Raw genomic sequence first — 20,336 nt, 5'->3', positions numbered from 1 at the left:
AGAATGGTCTTACCTGGGGTCTCTGGCAGAAAGCTCCAGGGGAGACCCGAGGTCGACCCCTAGGGTTTTGGAGTCGGGGATACAGAGGGTCCGAAGCCCGCTATACTCCAACTGAAAAAGAGATATTGGCAGCATATGAAGGGGTTTGAGCTGCTTCAGAAGTGGTTGTACTGAGGCACAGTTGCTCCTGGCACCCCGACTGCCAGTGCTGGGCTGGATGTTCAAAGGAAACATCCCCTCTACACACCATGCAACTGATGCTACATGGAGTAAATGGGTTGCACTGATCACCCAGCGGGCTGGAGTAGGAAACCCCAGTCGCCCAGGAGTCTTGGAAGTGATTATGGACTGGCCAGAAGGCAAAGACTTTGGATTATCACCAGAGGAAGAGTTGACACGTGCTGAAGAAGCCCCACTCTATAACAAACTGCAAGAAAATGAGAAGCAATATGCCCTGTTCACTGATGGGTCCTGTCGTCTTGTGGGAAAGCACCGGAGATGGAAGGCTGCTGTATGGAGTTCTATATGACAATTTGCAGAAACTGCTGAAGGAGAAGGTGAATCGAGCCAGTTTGCAGAGGTAAAGGCCATCCAGCTGGCCTTAGACATTGCTGAACGGGAAAAGTGGCCAGCGCTCTATCTCTATACTGACTCCTGGATGGTGGCAAATGCCCTGTGGGGCTGGTTACAGCAGTGGAAGCAGACCACCTGGCAGCACAGAGGCAAACCCATCTGGGCTGCCACACTGTGGCAAGATATTGCTGCCTGGGTAGAGAGCCTGGTTGTGCAGGTACGTCATGTGGATGCTCATGACCCCAAGAGTCGGGCCACCAAAGAACATTGGAACAACCAGCAAGTGGATCAGGCTGCCAAGATTGAAGTGGCTGAGGTGGATCTGGACTGGCAGCATAAGGGTGAACTATTTCTAGCTCAGTGGGCCCATGACACCTCAGGCCATCAAGGAAGAGATGCAACATAGAAATGGGCTCGTGATCGAGGGGTGGAATTTTGCACAGGTTATCCATGAATGTGAAACATGCACTGCAATCAAGGAAGCGAAGCGGGTAAAGCCTATGTGGTATGGGGGATGTTAGCTGAAGTGTAAATATGGGAGGCATGGTAGACTGATTATATTACACTTCCACAATGCGGCCAAGGCAAGTGCCATGTGCTTACAATTGTGAAAGCAACCACCGGATTGTTGGAAACATATCCCCTGCCCCATGCCACTTTTCGGAACACTATCCTGAACTTGGAAAACTATGTCTTATGGCAACATGGCACCCCAGAGAGAACTGAGTCAGACAATGGGACTCATTTCCGAAATAACCTCATATTCATCTGGGCCAAAGAACATGGCATTGAGTGGTTGTATCACATCCCCTGTCATGCAGGAGCCTCTGGGAAAAATCAAACGATACAATGGACTGTTAAAGAGTACACTGAGAGCAATGGATGGTGGGACGTTCAAACACTGGGATACACATTTAGCAAAAGCCACCTGGTTAGTCAAAACAAGGTGATCTGCCAATTGAGCTGGCCCCGCGCAATCAGAACTCTTACATACTGTGGAAGGGGAAAGAGTCCCTGTAGCGTACATAAAAAAATATGCTGGGGAAAACAGTCTGGGTTCTTCCTGCCTCAGGCAAAGGCAAACCCATTTGTGGGATTGCTTTTGCTCAAGGACCTGGGTGAACTTGGTGGGTGATATGGGAGGTAGAGGAATTCCGATGTGTACCTCAAAGAGATTTGATTTTGGGTGAAAACCGCCAATGAACTGAATGGTATGATGTTAATTCCTATAAAACTGATGATATACAGTATTATATGGTTGTTATGTGCTATATTAATGGTATTATAGTAAGAATCTCCCCGGTTAATGAATAATGAACTTTGAACCAAGCAAAGTGTAGCCGTGATGGAACAAGGACTGGATTCTGCATGGAAGAATCCAACACCATACACCATCTCTCCTGCCCTGAAGGACTGTTATGACAGACAAAGCCCAAAGTCACAGACTAAATGTACTCAACGGACATTTTAGAGGGATGCCCATAGATTAAGGGAATGGTATTTCTGTGTATATATCAAAATAAAGGAAAGGTGGTGGTGATTAATTGGAATGTATTGGAAAGCATAGGACCTTGGCATGACATAGACAGTACAGAATAAGGGGTGGACACTGTCCTGGTTTCAGCTGGGATAGAGGTAATTTTCTTCCTAGTAGCTGGTATAGTGGTGTGTTTTGGATTTAGTATGAGAATCATGTTGATAACACACTGATGTTTTAGTTGTTGGTAAGTAGTGAAACTAGTCAAGGACTTTTCCAGCCTCCCATGCTCTGCCAGGTGCACAAGAAGCTGGGAGGGGAGGGACCACAGGCAAGTCAGGTGTCCCAAAGTGGCCAAAGGGATATTCCATATCATATGACATGATGAGCACCATATTAACTGGGGGAGTTGTCACCACAGGTTTGGGGGGCAGGGCTGATCGAGCCTCAGGGACTGGCACCGTCAGGTCAGCCAGTGGTGAGCAATTGGGTTTGCATAATTTTTTCATTTTGGTTGTTTATTCCCCCTACCCCAGTTTTGTCTCTCTTTCTCATTATTTTCCTTTTCATTATATTATTATTGTTATTAGTATTGTTTTACTTTAATTATTAAACTGTTCTTATCTCAACCCATGAGTTTCCTCACTTTTACCCTTCTGATTCTCTCCCCCATCCCTCTGGTGGGGGATTGAGCAAGTGGCTGTGTGGTTCTTACCAGCTGGGGCTAAACCACAACAACTTGACATTCTTTCCCTGCGTTCCGGACTGTGCACCTCCCAACTGAATACTTGCATTGCATCATGGAAAATATAGTCCAGCTTGGTAAACTAGCCTACGTGAATCAGTCAACTAGGCACTCAAATTACGTCTTTTGTATCATACGCTATCAAGTGCTGTTCATTGTTAAATCCAAATGAATGAATAAGTGTTTTCAAGTGTAAGTCGCCAAAAATGCCATTTTCAAGTTAAAGTTTGAAAATAATGAATTAAAAATATTTATTGTTCTAAAATGATATCTTTCTTATGGAGAGAGACTTTGATATATCAGCTTTATTTGCTAGCTCTGATCCTTATTGTATATTCTTTTAATAATATTTTACATTATCAGTATGCCTGTAATTAGGGACAGAATTCCTTGCTACAAGCAGAGGTAGCATTTGCTATTTGTGCTATGCAGGAGTCTTACACCCTCAGCCTGCTACTGTGGCTCATTAGAATTTACTCTTTTTTTTCCAGGAAGACCATTTAATTTAAGGAGTCGGTATAATGCTGAATATTATGGTTTTACTTTTCTGTATTCATTAAAAAAGAATCCTTCTCACTATGCTCTGCAGCAACTGCAAGCATTACGCACCCCGCTGCTTGCTAAAAATTAACTGGGACAGATGGCCAACATCAGCCTTTTTACAGACCTTTTCAACACCAAGGCAAACACAGCACACATTAATTGAGTTCAGTTTACTCACTGCGGGTCGCAGCACTGAGCCCTTCACCTTGGGCTACTAGTGCTGTTTCAAGTCGTGATATCCCTAAGAAAATGGAATTTTTGGAACTGTCCACTAAAGACATAACAATGAACTACACGAGCCTGGCAAAAGAGAGGGCAAGAGACAAAAACTGAGACAGAAAAGCACTTGTTTTTCAACTATATCCTTGAGGAGAGCTGAGAGACTTATCAAAGCAAACATCCCGCCTCAGAAGCCTCTGAAAACTGGGTGATAAAGCGTATAGTCAAGGAGAACAACTAATTGGGATGCAGATAAAAACTAAAACAAAGCGCCCAGTATGGGAACTTTCCTTGTCATAATACTGAAAAACAGGCCCATAGGCCTGGAACCACCCCCCACCCCCGAGCATGCGTGGTAAATTAAAAGTGAGCTGTACCGTTAAATCCAAGCAAGAAAGAACCAATTATTAGCTGAGGCGTGTGAATATTAGCTGTGACTGACACATTTAACTGTATAAATGCCTCGTAGTTTCTCGGTGCAGTGTGCTAGCTTTATGGGTTACCACCTAGCACCAATCTTTGCACAAAAATAACAAATAAAATACCTCTGCTCTGTGTGTAGCTTGGCGTTTTGCACACCGGGCAAACGAGCCCGCTTTTCGGGATAACAGCCGAACCATCTGCGAAATGAGCCAGCCACGTGGAGCTCTCACCGGGCTGCAGCCCACGCGCAAAGGCGCCCACGACCAGCAAACCAGGACACGCCAGACCCCGCCACGGGACGGGGTCTCACCTCACGGTCCAATGGCCATAGTTACCGTAGTACCTCTAACAGAAAGGAAAAATTTGGGGCGCGCCTCACTGAGCCGTCTCAAGGGTTTGTTGCGGGCACGCGTGGGGTCAGCCACCCCGGCTTCTGCCCCAGAGGAGCAGTACCCCGACAACACCACCACGGCTTCGCCTATTTCAGCCTGCCTCTGAGGCAGAAACCCAAGCCACCCCAGCCCATGTGGGATCACCCGTGGGCGCCTCCTACCTGCTCTCCGAGGCACCTCTTCCGCCTCCCATCAGCTCTCAACTCCCGCCGAGCTCCAGCGAAAGGCAGGCGTTGCTCTGATCTCCCGGGCGAGGCATTGGGAGCAGGCCAGCCCCCACCTTTCCGCGGGCGAGGACGGCTGCCTCAGCTGTAACGTATTTTCCGGCTGCAGAGTGCAATTACCCCCACCTCCCACCAGTTTTCCTAGTAGAAGTGACTGGATTGAGGCCATGGCGGCCCCGGCCCCGCCCCCGCATTCCATTCCTTACACAGTGTCAGAGAAGAACGGCGTTAAAGAACGCTGCCATCCACGCCCCCTTTTCCCACCAGGCGCGCGAGGCGCTCTCGAGTTTGCGCGCATGACGTTAGCGGGGTGGGGGGAGAAAAGGCGAAACATCGGCACAGCATCCCTCACCAGCGCGCAGAACAAGCCTTCCTCGGGCCGTTCTATTTATGTTTGTGGCGCCGATTTGCATAAGGCTCCGCCCCCCGCCGTGGGCGAGGCGGCCGGCACCGCCTCCCGCGGCCATGTAAGGGAAGAGAGGGTGCGACCCAGGGTAGCTCGCGGCCGCTCGCTGTCTTCCTGGTGCCGTTTATAGGGTACAGATACTTCCGCTATCTGCTTAGAAGCGGCGCGATCATGGCGGAGCGTGGTCACCTCCCTCCTCCCATCAAGCGCCTCTGCTGCAGACCCGGCTACGGCTCGGGGTGCAGGCCAGGCCAGCGGGTGGGCGGTGCCGGACTCGGCAACGGCGCGCTCTGCGCCGGACCCTCCTCTGCCGCCGCCGCCGCCGCCGCCGCCGCCGCCGCCGCCGGGCTGCTGCCGCTCGGCAAAACCCAGAACCCCGAGTCCCTGCTGGACATTGCGGCTCGCAAGGTGGCGGAGAAGTGGCCCTTCCAGCGGGTGGAGGAGCGGTTTGAGCGGATCCCGGAGCCGGTACAGCGCAGGATCGTCTACTGGTCCTTCCCCCGCAGCGAGAGGGAAATCTGCATGTACTCCTCCTTCGACACCGGCACCGAGGACCCTGCCGTCGCCCTCGGGGGCACCGGCGCCGCGCCCAGTGGGGGCGCCGAGACCGCCGCCGCCGAGAACCGACTGCCCTTCCATAGGGGCATAGCTCTGCTAGACGGCGGTTGTGTCGATAATGTCCTGCAAGTCGGTGAGTCACCGGCCGGAGCCGTGGCCACCCAGGCAGGGCGCCGCCGGCATCTTCAGGCGCGGGTCTGCCCCTGCGTATCACTCGCTTGCCATCCGGGGAGCCGCCACCCTCCCTGCGCGGCCCCGGCGGCCGGAGCCACTCCGCCTCCTTGATGCGCCCCGGCAGCCCGTTGGGGGGCTGCCAGTGGGGCCGGGGAGCTGCTCCCCCCGCGGCCCGGCCTGCACGAATCCTTTACTCCCAGGCTGTAATTCGGGCCGAGCAACTTTCTCCGCCAGTCTCCTCCCCCTCGCACCCAGAACACGGAATAACTCCACGGCCCCCGCCGCCGGCAGCCGGCCCAATCTCCGGCAGGGGGGCCGGGCACAGCTACTCCCCCCTGTCCCTTTAATTTTCCCGACTCGTCGTGCCCTCTCCCTGTAATCCAGAGTGTGTAATCCTGTTTGGCTCCGCTTCTTCCCAGCGCCCACCCTTGGTAATCCGGGTCATCGCCATACCCCGAGCCACAATAGCGAGGAAACGCCTCCGCCGTCCCCCTCGGGACCGCCGGTGGAAATGAATCAGCAGAAGGCGGCCGGCGGGGGAGGGGGGCGGATGCGCCGCGGTCCAAAATAAAGAAATAAAAAAGGGTGCGAGACCCTGGCGGGGGGGGGAGGGAGGCGAAGCTGGGAACAAAGGCAGTTCTAGGTTAGCGGCGGCGAGTGAGAAGGTGGGGGCGCGATCCCTCCCAAGCCCCACCGCCGGGGTGGGGGGAGGAGGCGTCGTGAAAGGCCCCCGGTTCGGGGCAACGGCGGGGAGCTGCTGTAGCTCGAGCGTGGGGGTCCCACGAGTTACTTTGGGATGATCCCCTGCGTGACAACGGCGAGGTAAGGAAGTAAAGCGCTGCTCTTCCTCCTCCTGGAACAATACTTTTTTCGCCGCTACCCCCGCCTGCCGCTGCTCTTCACCTGCTGCAGACTGACCCTAGTTTACTCTTCCCCTGCCTCTAAAGGCCTCTGAAGGTTGGTGCCCTCCACCCCAACAGGGGAGCTGCCCGGGGAGGTTGGGGGGGGGTGCGCGCGCTCCCCCCGCCCGCAAGCAGCCCCCTGATAGGGCGGTGGCGATGCCGATGCCGCGGGGAAGGGGTTTATAGCTTCCCCGGGAAACTTCTGCGGGGGGGTGTGCTTCCGTGTCCCGGGCGTGCTGGGTGCAGGCGGCGGCGGCGGCGACAACAACGACGACGACGACTAGGCACTTTGTTCTCATTTTTATGTTTATTTGTGTTCTCTTCACTTTCTGTCACACCCACCCCCCCCCCCCCCCCTCCGAAAGTGGAAGCTTAGACAAAAGAGATTCTTCATTGCTTCTCTTCGCCGGCTCGGCAATCGGGGGGCGGGACGGCGGTTCTGTGGGGCCGGTCCCTGTGTCCCGCCCTGTGCTGGGCCGGACCGTCCCTCGGCGGTGGTTCAGCTGCGGCTGCTGCTCGCCTTTTGTTCACGGCGCCGTGTAGGGCTGAGCCGCGCTGAGCTGTGGCGGCGGCCCCGGTCCCGGTGCTGGGCTCTCTCTCGGCCTTGTCCGCAGCGTATTTCACTTCGCTGGCAGACTGCAAAAGTGCCTTCTACTTTCCAAAGGGAAGTTCTGTTGCTGTTCTTGGGCTATATACCCTTCTGCCTGGATGGAGTTCAGCTTTAGACACTATTTTTAAATTTTTTTCTGAAAGAGGTGTTTATTAACTTTTTTATAAGTTTAATCTTCTGCCTTTCGTTCTCTTTCCAAAGGTCTGAGGCACATCTGTGGTTCCTCAGGACTGACAAAACCAAAAGTGGGGCTTTTAGTTTGGTTGGCAGTGCTGAGACTTTTTTTCCTTCCCCTTTTGCTTGCATTTGATTCTGTTTGCAAGCAATGAGGACTGACTAGAGTGCAGAATTCACTGTGAAAATAAAACCAAGAGGTGATAAATAAAAGATGCAATCTTTTCTAGGTCATCCAGTGTGGGCTTGGCTTTGCTTGCTTTCAGCAGTGGATTAGGCCTCAATGAGTAGTTGTGAAAGGAAAAAAAGTAACTTTTTGCATAGCTTCAAAAGGGGAGTAATGTTGGCAAGGGTCAATGTGAAGAAAGAGAATCTGCATAAATCAAACTGTTGGCTGCTGCTTCTGGACCCCTTAACTGCATTCCAAACAAATGCTATACCTACTGCTGAAAATACCTTTAGTTGGTGGAGTGGTTTGTTGTTTGGTTTGGGTTTTTTTGTTTGTTTGTGTCTTTTGTTTGGTTGTTTGTTTGTTTTTTTTTTTTTTTTTTAACCTTATGTGAGCCTCCTTTGAAAGGCTGTGCAAAAATAGTAGTGGAAGCTGATGAAATGAAACATGTCAATTGTATTGTTATTAGGGGCACTGTCCAAATGCCTCTTAAACACTGACAGGCATGGGGCATTGTTCCCGCTGTATTTAGCATTGGTTTGGCCTCACCTTGAGTACTGTGTGCAGTTCTGGGCCCCACAATTTAAGAAGGCTGTGAAGGTCCTTGAATGCATCCAGAGGAGAGCAACAAAGCTGGTGAAAGGGCTGGAAGGAATGTCCTATGAGGAGCAGCTAAGGACTTGGGCTTGTCTAGTTCGGAGAAAAGGAGGCTGTGGGACAACCTCATTGTTCTCTACAGCTTCCTGAGGAAGGGAAGGGGAGAGGAAGGTGCTGATCTCTCCTCCCTGGTATCCAGTGACAGGACACATATGAATGGTTGAAAGCTGTGTCAGGGGAGGTTTAGACTGGACACTTAGGAAGCATTTCTTTACTGAAAAGGTGGTCGAACACTGGAACAGGCTTCCTAGAGAGATGGTTGATGCCCCAAGCCTGTCAGTGTTTAAGAGGCATTTGGACAATGCCCTTACTAACATGTGTTAACTTTTGGTCAGCCCTGAAGTGGTCAGGCAGTTGGACTAGATGATCATTGTAGGTCCCTTCCAACTGAAATTATTCTATTTTATTCTGACAGAGGCCTAGTGAGGGAGTTGTGGAGCACTTGGATAGGCCAGGTCCCGGTGTAGGAAAATTCTTGTGTAGTTTGGATAGGTAGCTGTGTCATTAGGGCTGGTAAAGGCTCTTACCAGTGAGATACTCCTTGTGAAGCAGAAAGGTGCAACTGTGAAAGCAAATTTAACTGGAGTGAGTTATATTGGGTGGAGAACTGAATTGGTTTCATATAATACAGTTGAATTTGTAGTGTTGAGCAAAAATTAACATTGAGTTTGTATAAGTGTGTGTTTAGTGACAATATAAATGTCAACTTTTGTTCTTTGCAGTATAAGTAATGGAATTTCTGTTGTACTATGGAAAAGTGCAGTTATTGGACAAAGTACATTATATTACATATCAATTCTAACAGCTTTACTTGTAACACTAAGTATTACTATAAACAGGGAATGCAGGATTTAATTTGAGGGGGACGCATAGATTCCTGCAGGAGTAGGAATGAGCAGACAGTTTTAGATGGTAAAGTGTGTATTTGGTTTCTGAGGTTATCCCTGAATTAGTATACAGTACTGTATTGTCATCACAGCTATGGTTGTCAAGGTTAGGAAGAGGTGTGAATCCTCAGTAGCACAGTTGACCTGGCAAGAGCCCTTAATGCAGTTATTCTAGGTGAAGAAAAAAAAAATAACCAAACCTTGTGCTTCTGCTGATATGACTCTGCTTGGGGAAAGATGGAGACTGCCTTTGCTGTAGTGTTATAAAGCTCAACTTTGCTGCTGTAACTGCGTCCATATTGGAAGTACTTGAAGTGAGGTTTTTTTGATATGTCATATAAGTACTCCTAGAGTATTTTTATCTGTCTATAATTTGAGGTCAGCTTGTCTTTGCTGCATAGACCCTGCTTGCTCATACAAATCTTCCTTTAAGGCGTTGCAGTCCTTTCCACGGCAGCATAAGGCTTTGTAATCATAGTAGTCATGCCTCTTGGGTATGAATGGCAAGGGAGTGAGTTGGAGGGAAGAAACTCCTAGGGAAGGAAAATAATGTAAACAATTAATTGACTGGCACTTAACACAGGTCTAGAATTTAATGTTAATATTGTGAGCTAAAAAACTGCCTTGTCTGTGGAAGAGGGTTCAGCCAAACAGCATCATTCAGTGTGGAGCTGCAGACTCATTTTTCTGAAGCCCCTTGGTGAAATGTATTTGGGGGGGATGTAAGCAGAATACTTTTCAAAGAAAAACAAGTAAAATGTCTGTCATGGTTTTAGCTGGGATAGAGTTAATTTTCTTCACCGTAGATGGCATAGTGCTGTGCTTTGGACTTAGTATGAAAACAATGTTGATAACACAGGATGTTTTAGTTGTTGTTGGGTAGTGCTTATAGTAGTCAAGGACTTTCCTAGCTTCCCATGCTCTGCCAGGTGCACAACAAGCTGGGAGGGGAGGGGGCACAGCTAAGAGAGCGGTTCCAAACTGGCCAAAGGGATATTCCATATCATGTAACGTCATGCCCAGTATGTTAACTGGGAGGAGCTGGCCAGGGGAGGCAGGCAGCAATCACGGCTCAGGGACTGGCAGTGTCAGTGGGCGGGTGGTGAGCGCTTATATTGTCTGTTTTGGTTTTTTCCCTTTTTCCCTTTTTCATTGTATCATTATTGTTGTTATTATCATAATCAATATTATTCTCATAATTATTTTAATTATTAAACTGTTCTTATCTCAACCCACAAGTTTGTTTTTGTTTTTTTTTCTTTTGCTCTTCCGATTCTCTTCCCCATCCCACAGGGGTGGGGGGAGTGAACGGCTGCGTGGTGTTTAGTTGCTGACTGGGGCTGAACCACGAAAATTTCTCAAGCGTAAAATAATGGTTGGAGCTCCCTATATGTTTCTTTAGTTGGTTTTTAAATGAAGTTGAAGACTTGATTTTTTTTTTTTCCCAATTTTCTTTTAATGAGAAGTATTTATCTTCTGACTCAGAGGTGTTTTTACCATCTATCGTTACAGCTAATTATCCCCCCGCTTTTTTGTGGGGGTAGTGTGGTAGGATTTGCTTTCAAAACCAGGAGAAGCTATTTTCTCACCAGGAAGAGAAAGCTTTACAAAACCATGTTGGTAACTGCTACATGTAATTCTGGTGGAATGTGATACCTATATGTATTGTATTTGGAAATTTCAGATCCTTTTAATGGATGATGATTCTAGTTAAGAATTTTTTGTTCTATCTAGCCATCTTTGCTCAAAATACTGTGAAATTACAGAGCAAGTAAAACAAATGTAAATTCTTTTCTTTCAAGGCTTGTTTGAGTGTGTGCTGGTTTTGGCTGAGAAGGGGTTAGTTCTCCTCACCGTGGTGGGTCAGCTACCTTTCCAGCTTCACGCACTCTGCCGGGTGGTGGTGGGGGGCTGGGAGGGGCAGGGCCATGGCGGGGGCAGCTGACACCAACTGGCCAATGGCATGTTCATTCCATGCCATGTGACACCATAACCAGTATATTAAGGGGGGGCAGTTTGCGGCTCGGGAGCGGCGTGGCATCAGGTTGGCGGGTGGTGAGCGGTTGCGTCCCGTGCAGTTTTTTCGGTGGTAATTCCCCTCCCCCCTCCCTTTTTGTATCTTGAACATCCTTGGGTGGTTAAGGTGCACTTATTGTTAGTTTTTGGACATGTTGTTTTGGTTTTGACTAAGCAACTTAAGAATATCACCCAGAAATCTGCCCCGAGGCTTGATAGTTACGAGTGGCAGGGCATGTGGGATAGCATGGGCAAATACCTAGGGCAGTGGGCACCCCCAGTGTTTTGGAGTTTCACCCCCGAACAAGTGCAGAATCCTGAAAAACTAGTAGAATATTTGGAGAAAGTATGTTGTTATGCTGGGAATTCCAGAGAGACACAGATAACTGTGTCATAAATTGAGACCACAATGGATCATAATCCAATTAGAATTTTATTAATTGTAGCAAGTAGAATATGAGCAAATACAGCGCTGGACGGCAGGGGAGTCTGCGCTCCGCCAACTGCCGTACTGAGCAGTTCAAACAGTCTCTCTTTATACATCTTTACTTCCATGTTCAATGAGATAGTGGAGGTACTTTTCGCATGCTTCAGTTGTTGTTAGGGGGTCGTTTCCTGCTTCCTGGTGATATGGGGTTGCTTGTCTTATCTCTGTCGATAAGTTTGGACATCTGATGGTTATCTTGCATAAGCACGCCTGGGAGGTATTCTTCGCATGCTTTACATTGAGCTTAACATAAGTCTTAATAAACAATACCTTAGTTCAGTTTCTCACAATCCCCCCTTTTTCTTTTTATCCTATTATTGTTTATTAGACACTACTTTCATTTTCGGCACTGCAGGCAAATCTTCTTCCACAATTCCGACATTTATCATAACACTCACAAGGTAATATCTCACAATTACAATCATAGTTCTTATGTGGCATAATGCATTCACAACAATCGTCATCTTCATTAATAGATACACTCTTATATTTTGCTTCAGACCTTGTAGTCAAAATAAGCAATTTAGCTGGGTCAAACCGTTCTTTAATAAAATGTAAAATACAGCGTAATATACAAGGTCCAAATATAAGTCCCAGAATCAACATAATAAGCGGTCCTGCTAAAGCAGACAACAAAGTGGTTAGCCAAGGTGAAACATTAAACCAGCTTTCATACCATAACTTGCCCGCTTCACGATCTTTTTTACGTTGATCTAACCTTTTCCGGAGTTTGGGCTATTATCGATAATAAAACTAACGATATACCAGGAAAAAGGGTGTCTGTCAATTTTTCCAATTTAAGTACACTTTTACCAGTCTTGGGGAAGTTCGACCATAGCTGCTTTTGCGTCTCATTGTTCTGGTTCTTTTCTCCACAGTTTGTTCCTCCTCTGCCTCGCCCGTCGACTCGGTTGCTTCGAGCCACGGGGTGTACCATCTTCTTGGCAGCAAGGGAAATCTTCAGGAGAACAGCTGTTTCAGGCTTTCTGCCTGTTTATATAGGCCTCCCACTTTGCAGCTTTAACTAATGGGACTAAGCAAGACACAGCTAGTACTTCCCTTCTGCACTTTGTAGCCAAAATTTCAACCACAAAGGGGATTGATTCGTTGGAATGGTAACAATAATACTAAGGGTTTATTCCTTTGGCAAAACTTTCCACCATTCATGGGATCCTCGAATAATTTCTTGTTCCGACTCTAATTGTTTTTAATTTCCACTCAGTGAGAGTTCTTTGGGTTTTCCAACACTGTGTGCAAACTCCTATCGGAGGGTATCCATATTCACAGTGTGTCCACCATTTATCCTGGCATACCTTACACTTGCAACGAGCAAATGGATAACAATCGCAGTTCAAATGATTGCATCTAATTTGTATATCTAAAGTGCTTATTAGCTTTTCCTCTATATTCAATATTGTGTTACTACATAAGTTTAGCAATTTCCTTCAACACACTTTGTACGCTTCCATATATAATAGATTAAAAAAAGATAATTATAGCAAATATAAACAGCAATATACACTTTATACCAAAAGGTAATGCGGCAAAATAATCAACTAAAGTTCTTATCATTACGTTATCTTTTCAGAGTTATCTTGGTGTCACCTGGAGTACTGATTACTTTCCAGTGGGGTCTCGTCACTGGGCCTTTAATGCGACTAGCATGAGTCCATCCATGCTCAGCAGTCCGGACAGCTGTTTCATCTTGTTCCTTAGCTCCCATTTGTTCTAGTTTTTCCTTTTCTGCAGACTCAAAACTCAAATTATTACTAACAGGTACTTGTTGCATAGTCAAAATCGTACTATAATTGCCTGCTACTCGTTTTGCTTCTGTATCAGCTGCATTATTTCCTCTAACTTGATAACTCGTGCCTCGCTGGTGTCCCTTTATATGTACAACTGCTATTTTATTTGGTATTTTCAATGCCCCCAGAACTCGCCGAATTAATTCTGGGTGTATCAGTTCTTTTCCCTGTGAGTTAACAAATCCTCTCTCCTCCCATATTTTCCCAAAGGTATGTACTACTCCGAACGCATAGCGTGAGTCTGTATATATAGTTCCATCCTTTCCCTTCAGTGACACTAAGGCTTTCCACAATGCGTACAGCTCACAGGCTTGAGCCGACCAGCTGGCACTCAGGGGGCCCGATTCTATTGTCTTAAATTCTCCTTTTGCCCCAATTACTTGTACTTTTTCAGGGGAAACTTTACATCCCTCAGGTATTTGCCTAATAGTCGATTTCTCAGCCCCAGTGTCTACTAAAAAGGTGAACTCTTGTTTATGGGGACCTATTTTTAATTTTATCAAGGGCTCATGATGACTCCGGTCCCCTAAGATATAGAGCCCCTGACTCTCCTATTCCGTTTTTAATATTTCCTCATCCCTGATCCTTTCTCTGCAATTCGTCTTTATATGTCCCTTCTTTCCACAGTAAAAACAACATCTCTGTTCCTTCTTTACTACCACGTTCCCTTGTTTCGTTCCAGCAGATCTGTGTTCACCAGTCCGCCCTTTGCGATCCTCTCTGACTGCTGCTACCATCATTTTTACTTGTCGCTTGCTGCTCTCTTCTTCCCGCTTTACGTAGACTTTCTGAGCTTCCCTCAATAATTCATCCAACCCTCTATTCTGCCAGTCCTCTAACTTTTCAATCTTCTTTCTGATATCTTCCCATGATTTTGCCACAAACTGAGTTTTGAGGAGCGCTTGCCCTAAAGGGTTGTCTGGATTTACCCCAGAATACAGCTGAAGGGCTTTCCTCAGTCGTTCCAGCCACTCAGTAGGGCTCTCATCTTTCTTTTGTATTTCATTAAATGCTTTATTGATATTCTGGCCACGGGGTACTGCTTCTCTAATCCCTTGAATTACTATAGTTCTCAGGTCCTGCATATGAGTTCTATGCACCGGATCCTGATTATCCCAATTAGGTCTTTGGAGTGGCCATTTAATATCTGCTTGGGGTCCCTGGGCATGCTGAGCATTCCACAGTCTCATTCCTGCTCGTCTAATCATATCTCTTTCCTCGGTAGTAAATAATTGACCAAGGATAGATTGCATCTCATCTCAAGTATAAAGGTTTGGTCCCAAAAATTGATCTAATCTTTCTGCCACTCCGAGTGGGTCTTCAATTAGGTTTCCCATCTCGGTTCTTTTAAAATCTCGTAGGTCAGCCGAACTTAGGGGCACAAAAATATATCCAATCACAGGTTGGGGTCCCCCCATGGGCATTTCCCTTAAAGGATACATCTGAGCTGCCCCTTTTTGACTCCTAGTTACGCGTCTAGGAGGAGGGGGAGACCCTTGTTCCGATTCTGGTGGGGGAGTGGGCACTCTGGGGACCTCTGAAGGGGCTGCGGGAGCAGGAGGAGAAATATAAGGAGGGGGGGTTAGAAGGGTTTCGTCTAACTCTTCCTTCTTTTTCTTTTGTTCAGTTTTTACTTCATTCAGTGGATAAAGTCTAGCTCTCGGTCTTTCTAGCCACACTTCCGCATACTGACTCTCTTCTGGGTTAAGGGGTTTTTTTTATTGTTAACCCAGAGGTTTAATTGTTGTCTGACCCAATCCTCTTCTGACCCATAGACTGGCCAAACGACATCTTTAGAAATCTTCTTCCCTCCCCATATCCTAGTACAATATTTTATCATTTTCTGTTTATCTTTCCCTAGGGTTCCAGGGAAATATCTCCAATTGTCTAGGATATATGCCAGAGGGGTATTCTTAGGTACAGTGGGTACCTTTCCCATGGGAGTCGAAGGCTTGCTGCCCTTCGCCCCCATCTTCTGGAATATCCACAAGCGTGCACTCACTCGTTCCCCTTGTTCCTGGCCCAGTCCCTCGCGGGAGATGGGAAACGCAGTACTTAAGGGTCCGCACTCGCCTGGTTCAATATAGCGAACCTCTCACTCGTTATATTCCAGGAAACCCAATCCCGCCCGAACGGTAAACCCGCGAACAAATTCGCCATATACTTACGCGCCCTGCGTCTTCGTCCGGACTCCCGTGCACAGAATTTTTATGGGATTTTACCGGTTTCTCCTTTGCTCATCATTCTAGAATTTAGGTTCGTCGGTAAGGTTGAGGTAAGCTGTCGGTCGCGGGGCCGCGGATTGCCGCGGGGCGCCTCCCCGGAGGACAGAAGCTCACCGTTCCTTATCCGAGTCACGGCACCAAATTGTCATAAATTGAGACCACAATGGATCATAATCCAATTAGAATTTTATTAATTGTAGCAAGTAGAATATGAGCAAATACAGCGCTGGACGGCAGGGGAGTCTGCGCTCCGCCAACTGCCGTACTGAGCAGTTCAAACAGTCTCTCTTTATACATCTTTACTTCCATGTTCAATGAGATAGTGGAGGTACTTTTCGCATGCTTCAGTTGTTGTTAGGGGGTCGTTTCCTGCTTCCTGGTGATATGGGGTTGCTTGTCTTATCTCTGTCGATAAGTTTGGACATCTGATGGTTATCTTGCATAAGCACGCCTGGGAGGTATTCTTCGCATGCTTTACATTGAGCTTAACATAAGTCTTAATAAACAATACCTTAGTTCAGTTTCTCACAACTGCAAAGTGCTGGGGCCTAGCCCATGCATACCGAGCCCTGTTGAACAGTATTCAGTGCCCCCAAGGGGAAGAGAATGTCTCTGGTTTGAAATGCAAAGTGACAGGCACTGTGGTCACTCCAGCGCTGACAACAGACATGCAAGCTCATTGGCAGTAATGTCCTGGAGAGACAACGAGGCACCAACAGTGGCAAAGGTGATTGATAGACTCCGGGATTACAAGGCAAATATCTCTTCCTCACTAGTCTCCGCTGTGGAGAAACTATCCCAAGAGGTCTAGCAACTCAAAGAAGATATGTCCTTCTCTCCACCTCTATGGACTAGTGTCTCAGCTGTGAGGAATAAGCGTCCTTTGGCTCAAAGGAGAGGATACACACCGTGGGACACCCTATGGTTCTACCTGTGTGACCACGGAGAGGACATGAGAAGGTAGGATGGCAAGCCTACCTCGACCCTAGAGGCATGGACTGTCCAGTACACCTGGAATCGACTGCCCCAGGGGTGGAAACACAGCCCTACCATTTGCCATGGACTGATTCAGACTGTACTGGAACAGGGAGAAGCTTCAGAACACCTTCAATACATTGATGACATAATCGTGTGGGACAACACAGTAGAAAACATTTTTGAGAAAGGGAAGAAAATAGTCCAAATCCTTCTGAAGGCCGGTCTTGCCATAAAACAAAGTAAGGTCAAGGGACATTCAGAGGAGATCCAGTTTTTAGGAAAAAAATGGCAAGGAACGACATCATCAGATCCCAATGGATGTGATCAACAAAATAGAAGCCATGTCTCCACCAACTAGCAAAAAGGAAACACAAGTATTTTTGGGCTTGTGGGTTTTTGTAGAATGCATATTCTAAATTACAGTCTGTTCGTAAGCCCTCTCTATCAAGTGACCCGGAAAAAGAATGATTTCAAATGGGGCCCTGAGCAACATCCGGCCTTTGAACAGATTAAACAGGAGATAGTTCATGCAGTAGTCCTTGGGCCAGTCCGGGCAGGACAATATGTAAAGAATGTGCTCTACACTGCAGCCAGGGAGAATGGCCCTACCTGGAGCCTCTGGCAGAAAGCACGAGGGGAGACCCGAGGTCGACCTGTAGGGTTTTGGAGTCATGGATACAGAGGGTCTGAAGCCCACTATACTCCAACTGAAAAAGCGATGTTGGTAGCATATGAAGGGTTCCGAGCTGCATCAGAAGTGGTTGGTACTGAAGCACAGCTCCTTCTGGCACCCCGACTGCCAGTGCTGGGCAGGATGTTCAAAGGAAACGTCCCTTCTACACAACATGCAAGTGATGCTACATGGAGTAAATGGGTTGCACTGATCACCCAGCGGGCTCGAGTAGGAAACCCCAGTCACCCAGGAATCTTGGAAGTGATTATGGACTGGCCAGAAGGCAAAGATTTGGATTAGCACCAGAGGAGGTGACACGTGCTGAAGAAGCCACACTCTATAAGAAACTGTCAGAAGATGAAAAGCAGTATGCCCTGTTCACCGATGGGTCCTGTCGCCTTGTGGGAAAGCACCGGAGCTGGAAGACTGCTGTATGGAGTCCTACACGACAAGTAGCAGAAACTGCTGAAGGAGAAGGTGAATCGAGCCAGTTTGCAGAGGTAAAGGCCATCCAGCTGGTCTTAGACATCGCTGAACGGGAAAAGTGGCCAGTGCTCTATCTTTGTATTGACTCATGGATGGTGGCAAATGCCCTGTGGGGCTGGCTACAGCAGTGGAAGCAAAGCAACTGGCAGCGTAGAGGCAAACCCATCTGGGCTGCCACATTGTGGCAAGATATTGCTGCCTGGGTAGAGAACCTGCTTGTAAAGGTACGGCATGTGGATGCTCATGTCCCCAAGAGTCGGGCCACTGAAGAACATTGAAACAACCAGCAGGTGGATCAGGCTGCCAAGATTGAAGTGGCTGAGGTGGATCTGGACTGGCAGCATAAGGGTGAACTATTTCTAGCTCGGTGGGCCCATGACACCTCAGGCCATCAAGGGAGAGATGCAACATACAGGAGGGTTCGTGATCGAGGGGTGGACTTGACCATGGATATTATTGCACAGGTTATCCATGAATGTGACACATGTGCTGCAATCAAGCAAGCGAAGTGGGTAAAGCCTCTGTGGTATGGGGGACGATGGCTGAAATATAAATATGGGGAGGCCTGGCAAATTGACTATATCACTCTCCCACAAACCCGTCAAGGCAAGCGCCATGTGCTTACAATGGTAGAAGCAACCACTGGATAGCTGGAAACATATCCTGTGCCCCATGCCACTGCCCGGAACACTATCCTGGGTCTCGAAAAACAAGTCCTGTGGCGAAATGGCACCCCAGAGAGAACTGAGTCAGACAATGGGACTCATTTCCGAAATAGCCTCATAGACACCTGGGCCAAAGAGCATGGCATTGAGTGGGTGTATCACATCCCCTGTCACGCAGGAGCCTCTGGGAAAATTGAACGATACAATGGACTGTTAAAGAGTACACTGAGAGCAATGGATGGTGGGACGTTCAAACACTGGGATACACATTTAGCAAAAGCCATGTGGTTAGTCAACACGAGGGGATCTGCCAGTCGAGCTGGCCCTGCCCAGTCAGAAATCCTACATACTGTGGAAGGGGATGGAGTCCCTGTAGTGTGAAAAAAATATGCTGGGCAAAACAGTATGGGTTATTCCCGCCTTAGCAAATGCAAGCCCATTTGTGGGACTGCCTTTGCTCGAGGACCTCGGTGTACTTGGTGGGTGATGCGGGAGGATGGAGAAATCCGATGTGTGCCTCAAGGGGATTTGATTTTGGGAAAAAACAGTCAATGAACTGAATGGTACAATGTGAACTGCTATATAATATTGTGTGTCATCTCTGTGTTGTATCAATGATATCAGAGTACAAGCCTCCTAACCCATGGAAGATGATCTTTGATGAAACAAGCAATGTTCAGCAGTGGTGGAATGATGACGGACTAGGTATTCAGCAACCCAACGCCATGTACACCATCTCTCTGGCCCTGAAAGACTGATATGACAGATGGAGCCCAGAGTCATGGACTGGGTGAACTCAATGGACATTTGAATGGCCATTTTACAGGGAAGGTCCATGAACTAAGGGAATGATGTCTATGTATTATGTTAAAGGATGGAAAGGGGGAGGGGTGGTGGTTGGTAAGGTTGTATTGGATGGTATGGGACCTGGGCATGATGTAAATGGTATGGAATAAGGGGTGGAGAATGTGCTGGTTTTGGCTGAGAAGGGTTAATTCTCCTCACCGTGGGGGGTCAGGTACCTTTCCAGCTTCCCGTGCTGTGCCGCATGGTGGGGGGCTGGGAGGGGCAGGGCCATGGCAGGGGCGGTTGACCCCGACTGGCCAATGCCATGTTCATTCCATACCATGTGACACCATGACCAGTATATTAAGGGGGGGCAGGTTGCGGCTCGGGAGCGGCGCGGCGTCGGGTTGGCAGGTGGTGAGTGGCTGCGTCGTGTACGGTTTGTTTTGGCGGTAATTCTCCTCCCCCCCCCCCAGGGTTTTGTGCCTCTCGTTGTTCTCCTTTACATTGCATTTCTGTTGTTGTTTCTTTTAATTTTAATTATTAAACTGTTCTTATCCCAACCCGTGAGCATTACCCTTCTGATTCCCTCCGCCATCTACTGGTGTGGGAGTGAGCGAGCGACTGTGTGGAGCTGAGCTGCTGGCTAAACCATGACAGAGTGCCAACAGTATGATGTGAACACCTTTCTGTTGATAAAACACCAGGTATCTTATTAGCAGAGGTGGCACAAATGTTTGTGTTGTTGTTTGAAATGCACCTTTTAGCAGACATCTTCACTGATGTGTGCAATACATATCTAATTTTTGATGAAACCTGTAGGACACATGGATTTAGTAAAAAATTTTTATTTAATGCAAATAATACTAAATTATGTGACAAAACTAAGGCTGTCATTTGTGGAGATACAAGCACTGTGTTTTGCATTAACTTCTTGGTCTCCTGTGATACCAAATTGTCCTGGTATGCATAGTGACCTTTTTCCAAGGGGAGAAGGTTGTGTTAAACTCTGCTTGTTTGAGGAAGACAAGAAGTTTATCTGCTGACATGCTGAAGGAACAAGCAAGGTTTCTTCCCCAGTT

General features: G+C 47.7%; 2 protein-coding genes across 2 annotated transcripts in view; one reads left to right on the top strand and one right to left on the bottom strand.

Moving 5' to 3' along the window:
* The window catches only part of LOC135311250 (small integral membrane protein 15-like), a 69,383-nt gene extending 64,429 nt beyond the window's left edge, over nt 1-4,954 (bottom strand). Inside the window, exon 1 of the mRNA XM_064440378.1 lies at nt 4,534-4,954. The gene's annotated coding sequence lies outside the window, so the exon portion shown is untranslated. The remainder of the gene's footprint in view (nt 1-4,533) is intronic.
* Nucleotides 4,944-20,336, top strand: part of LOC135311249 (zinc finger SWIM domain-containing protein 6-like) — a 36,396-nt gene continuing 21,003 nt past the window's right edge. Inside the window, exon 1 of the mRNA XM_064440377.1 lies at nt 4,944-5,693. Within this exon, the coding sequence (XP_064296447.1) occupies nt 5,174-5,693 (520 nt within the window). The 5' untranslated portion in view covers nt 4,944-5,173. The remainder of the gene's footprint in view (nt 5,694-20,336) is intronic.

This window comes from Phalacrocorax carbo, unplaced genomic scaffold (genome assembly GCF_963921805.1).
Source record: "Phalacrocorax carbo unplaced genomic scaffold, bPhaCar2.1 SCAFFOLD_130, whole genome shotgun sequence".
In the NCBI taxonomy this organism is placed as follows: domain Eukaryota; kingdom Metazoa; phylum Chordata; class Aves; order Suliformes; family Phalacrocoracidae; genus Phalacrocorax; species Phalacrocorax carbo.
The sequence above is the reverse complement of the archived record's forward strand: the minus strand, read 5'-3'. Positions and strand labels throughout refer to the sequence as shown.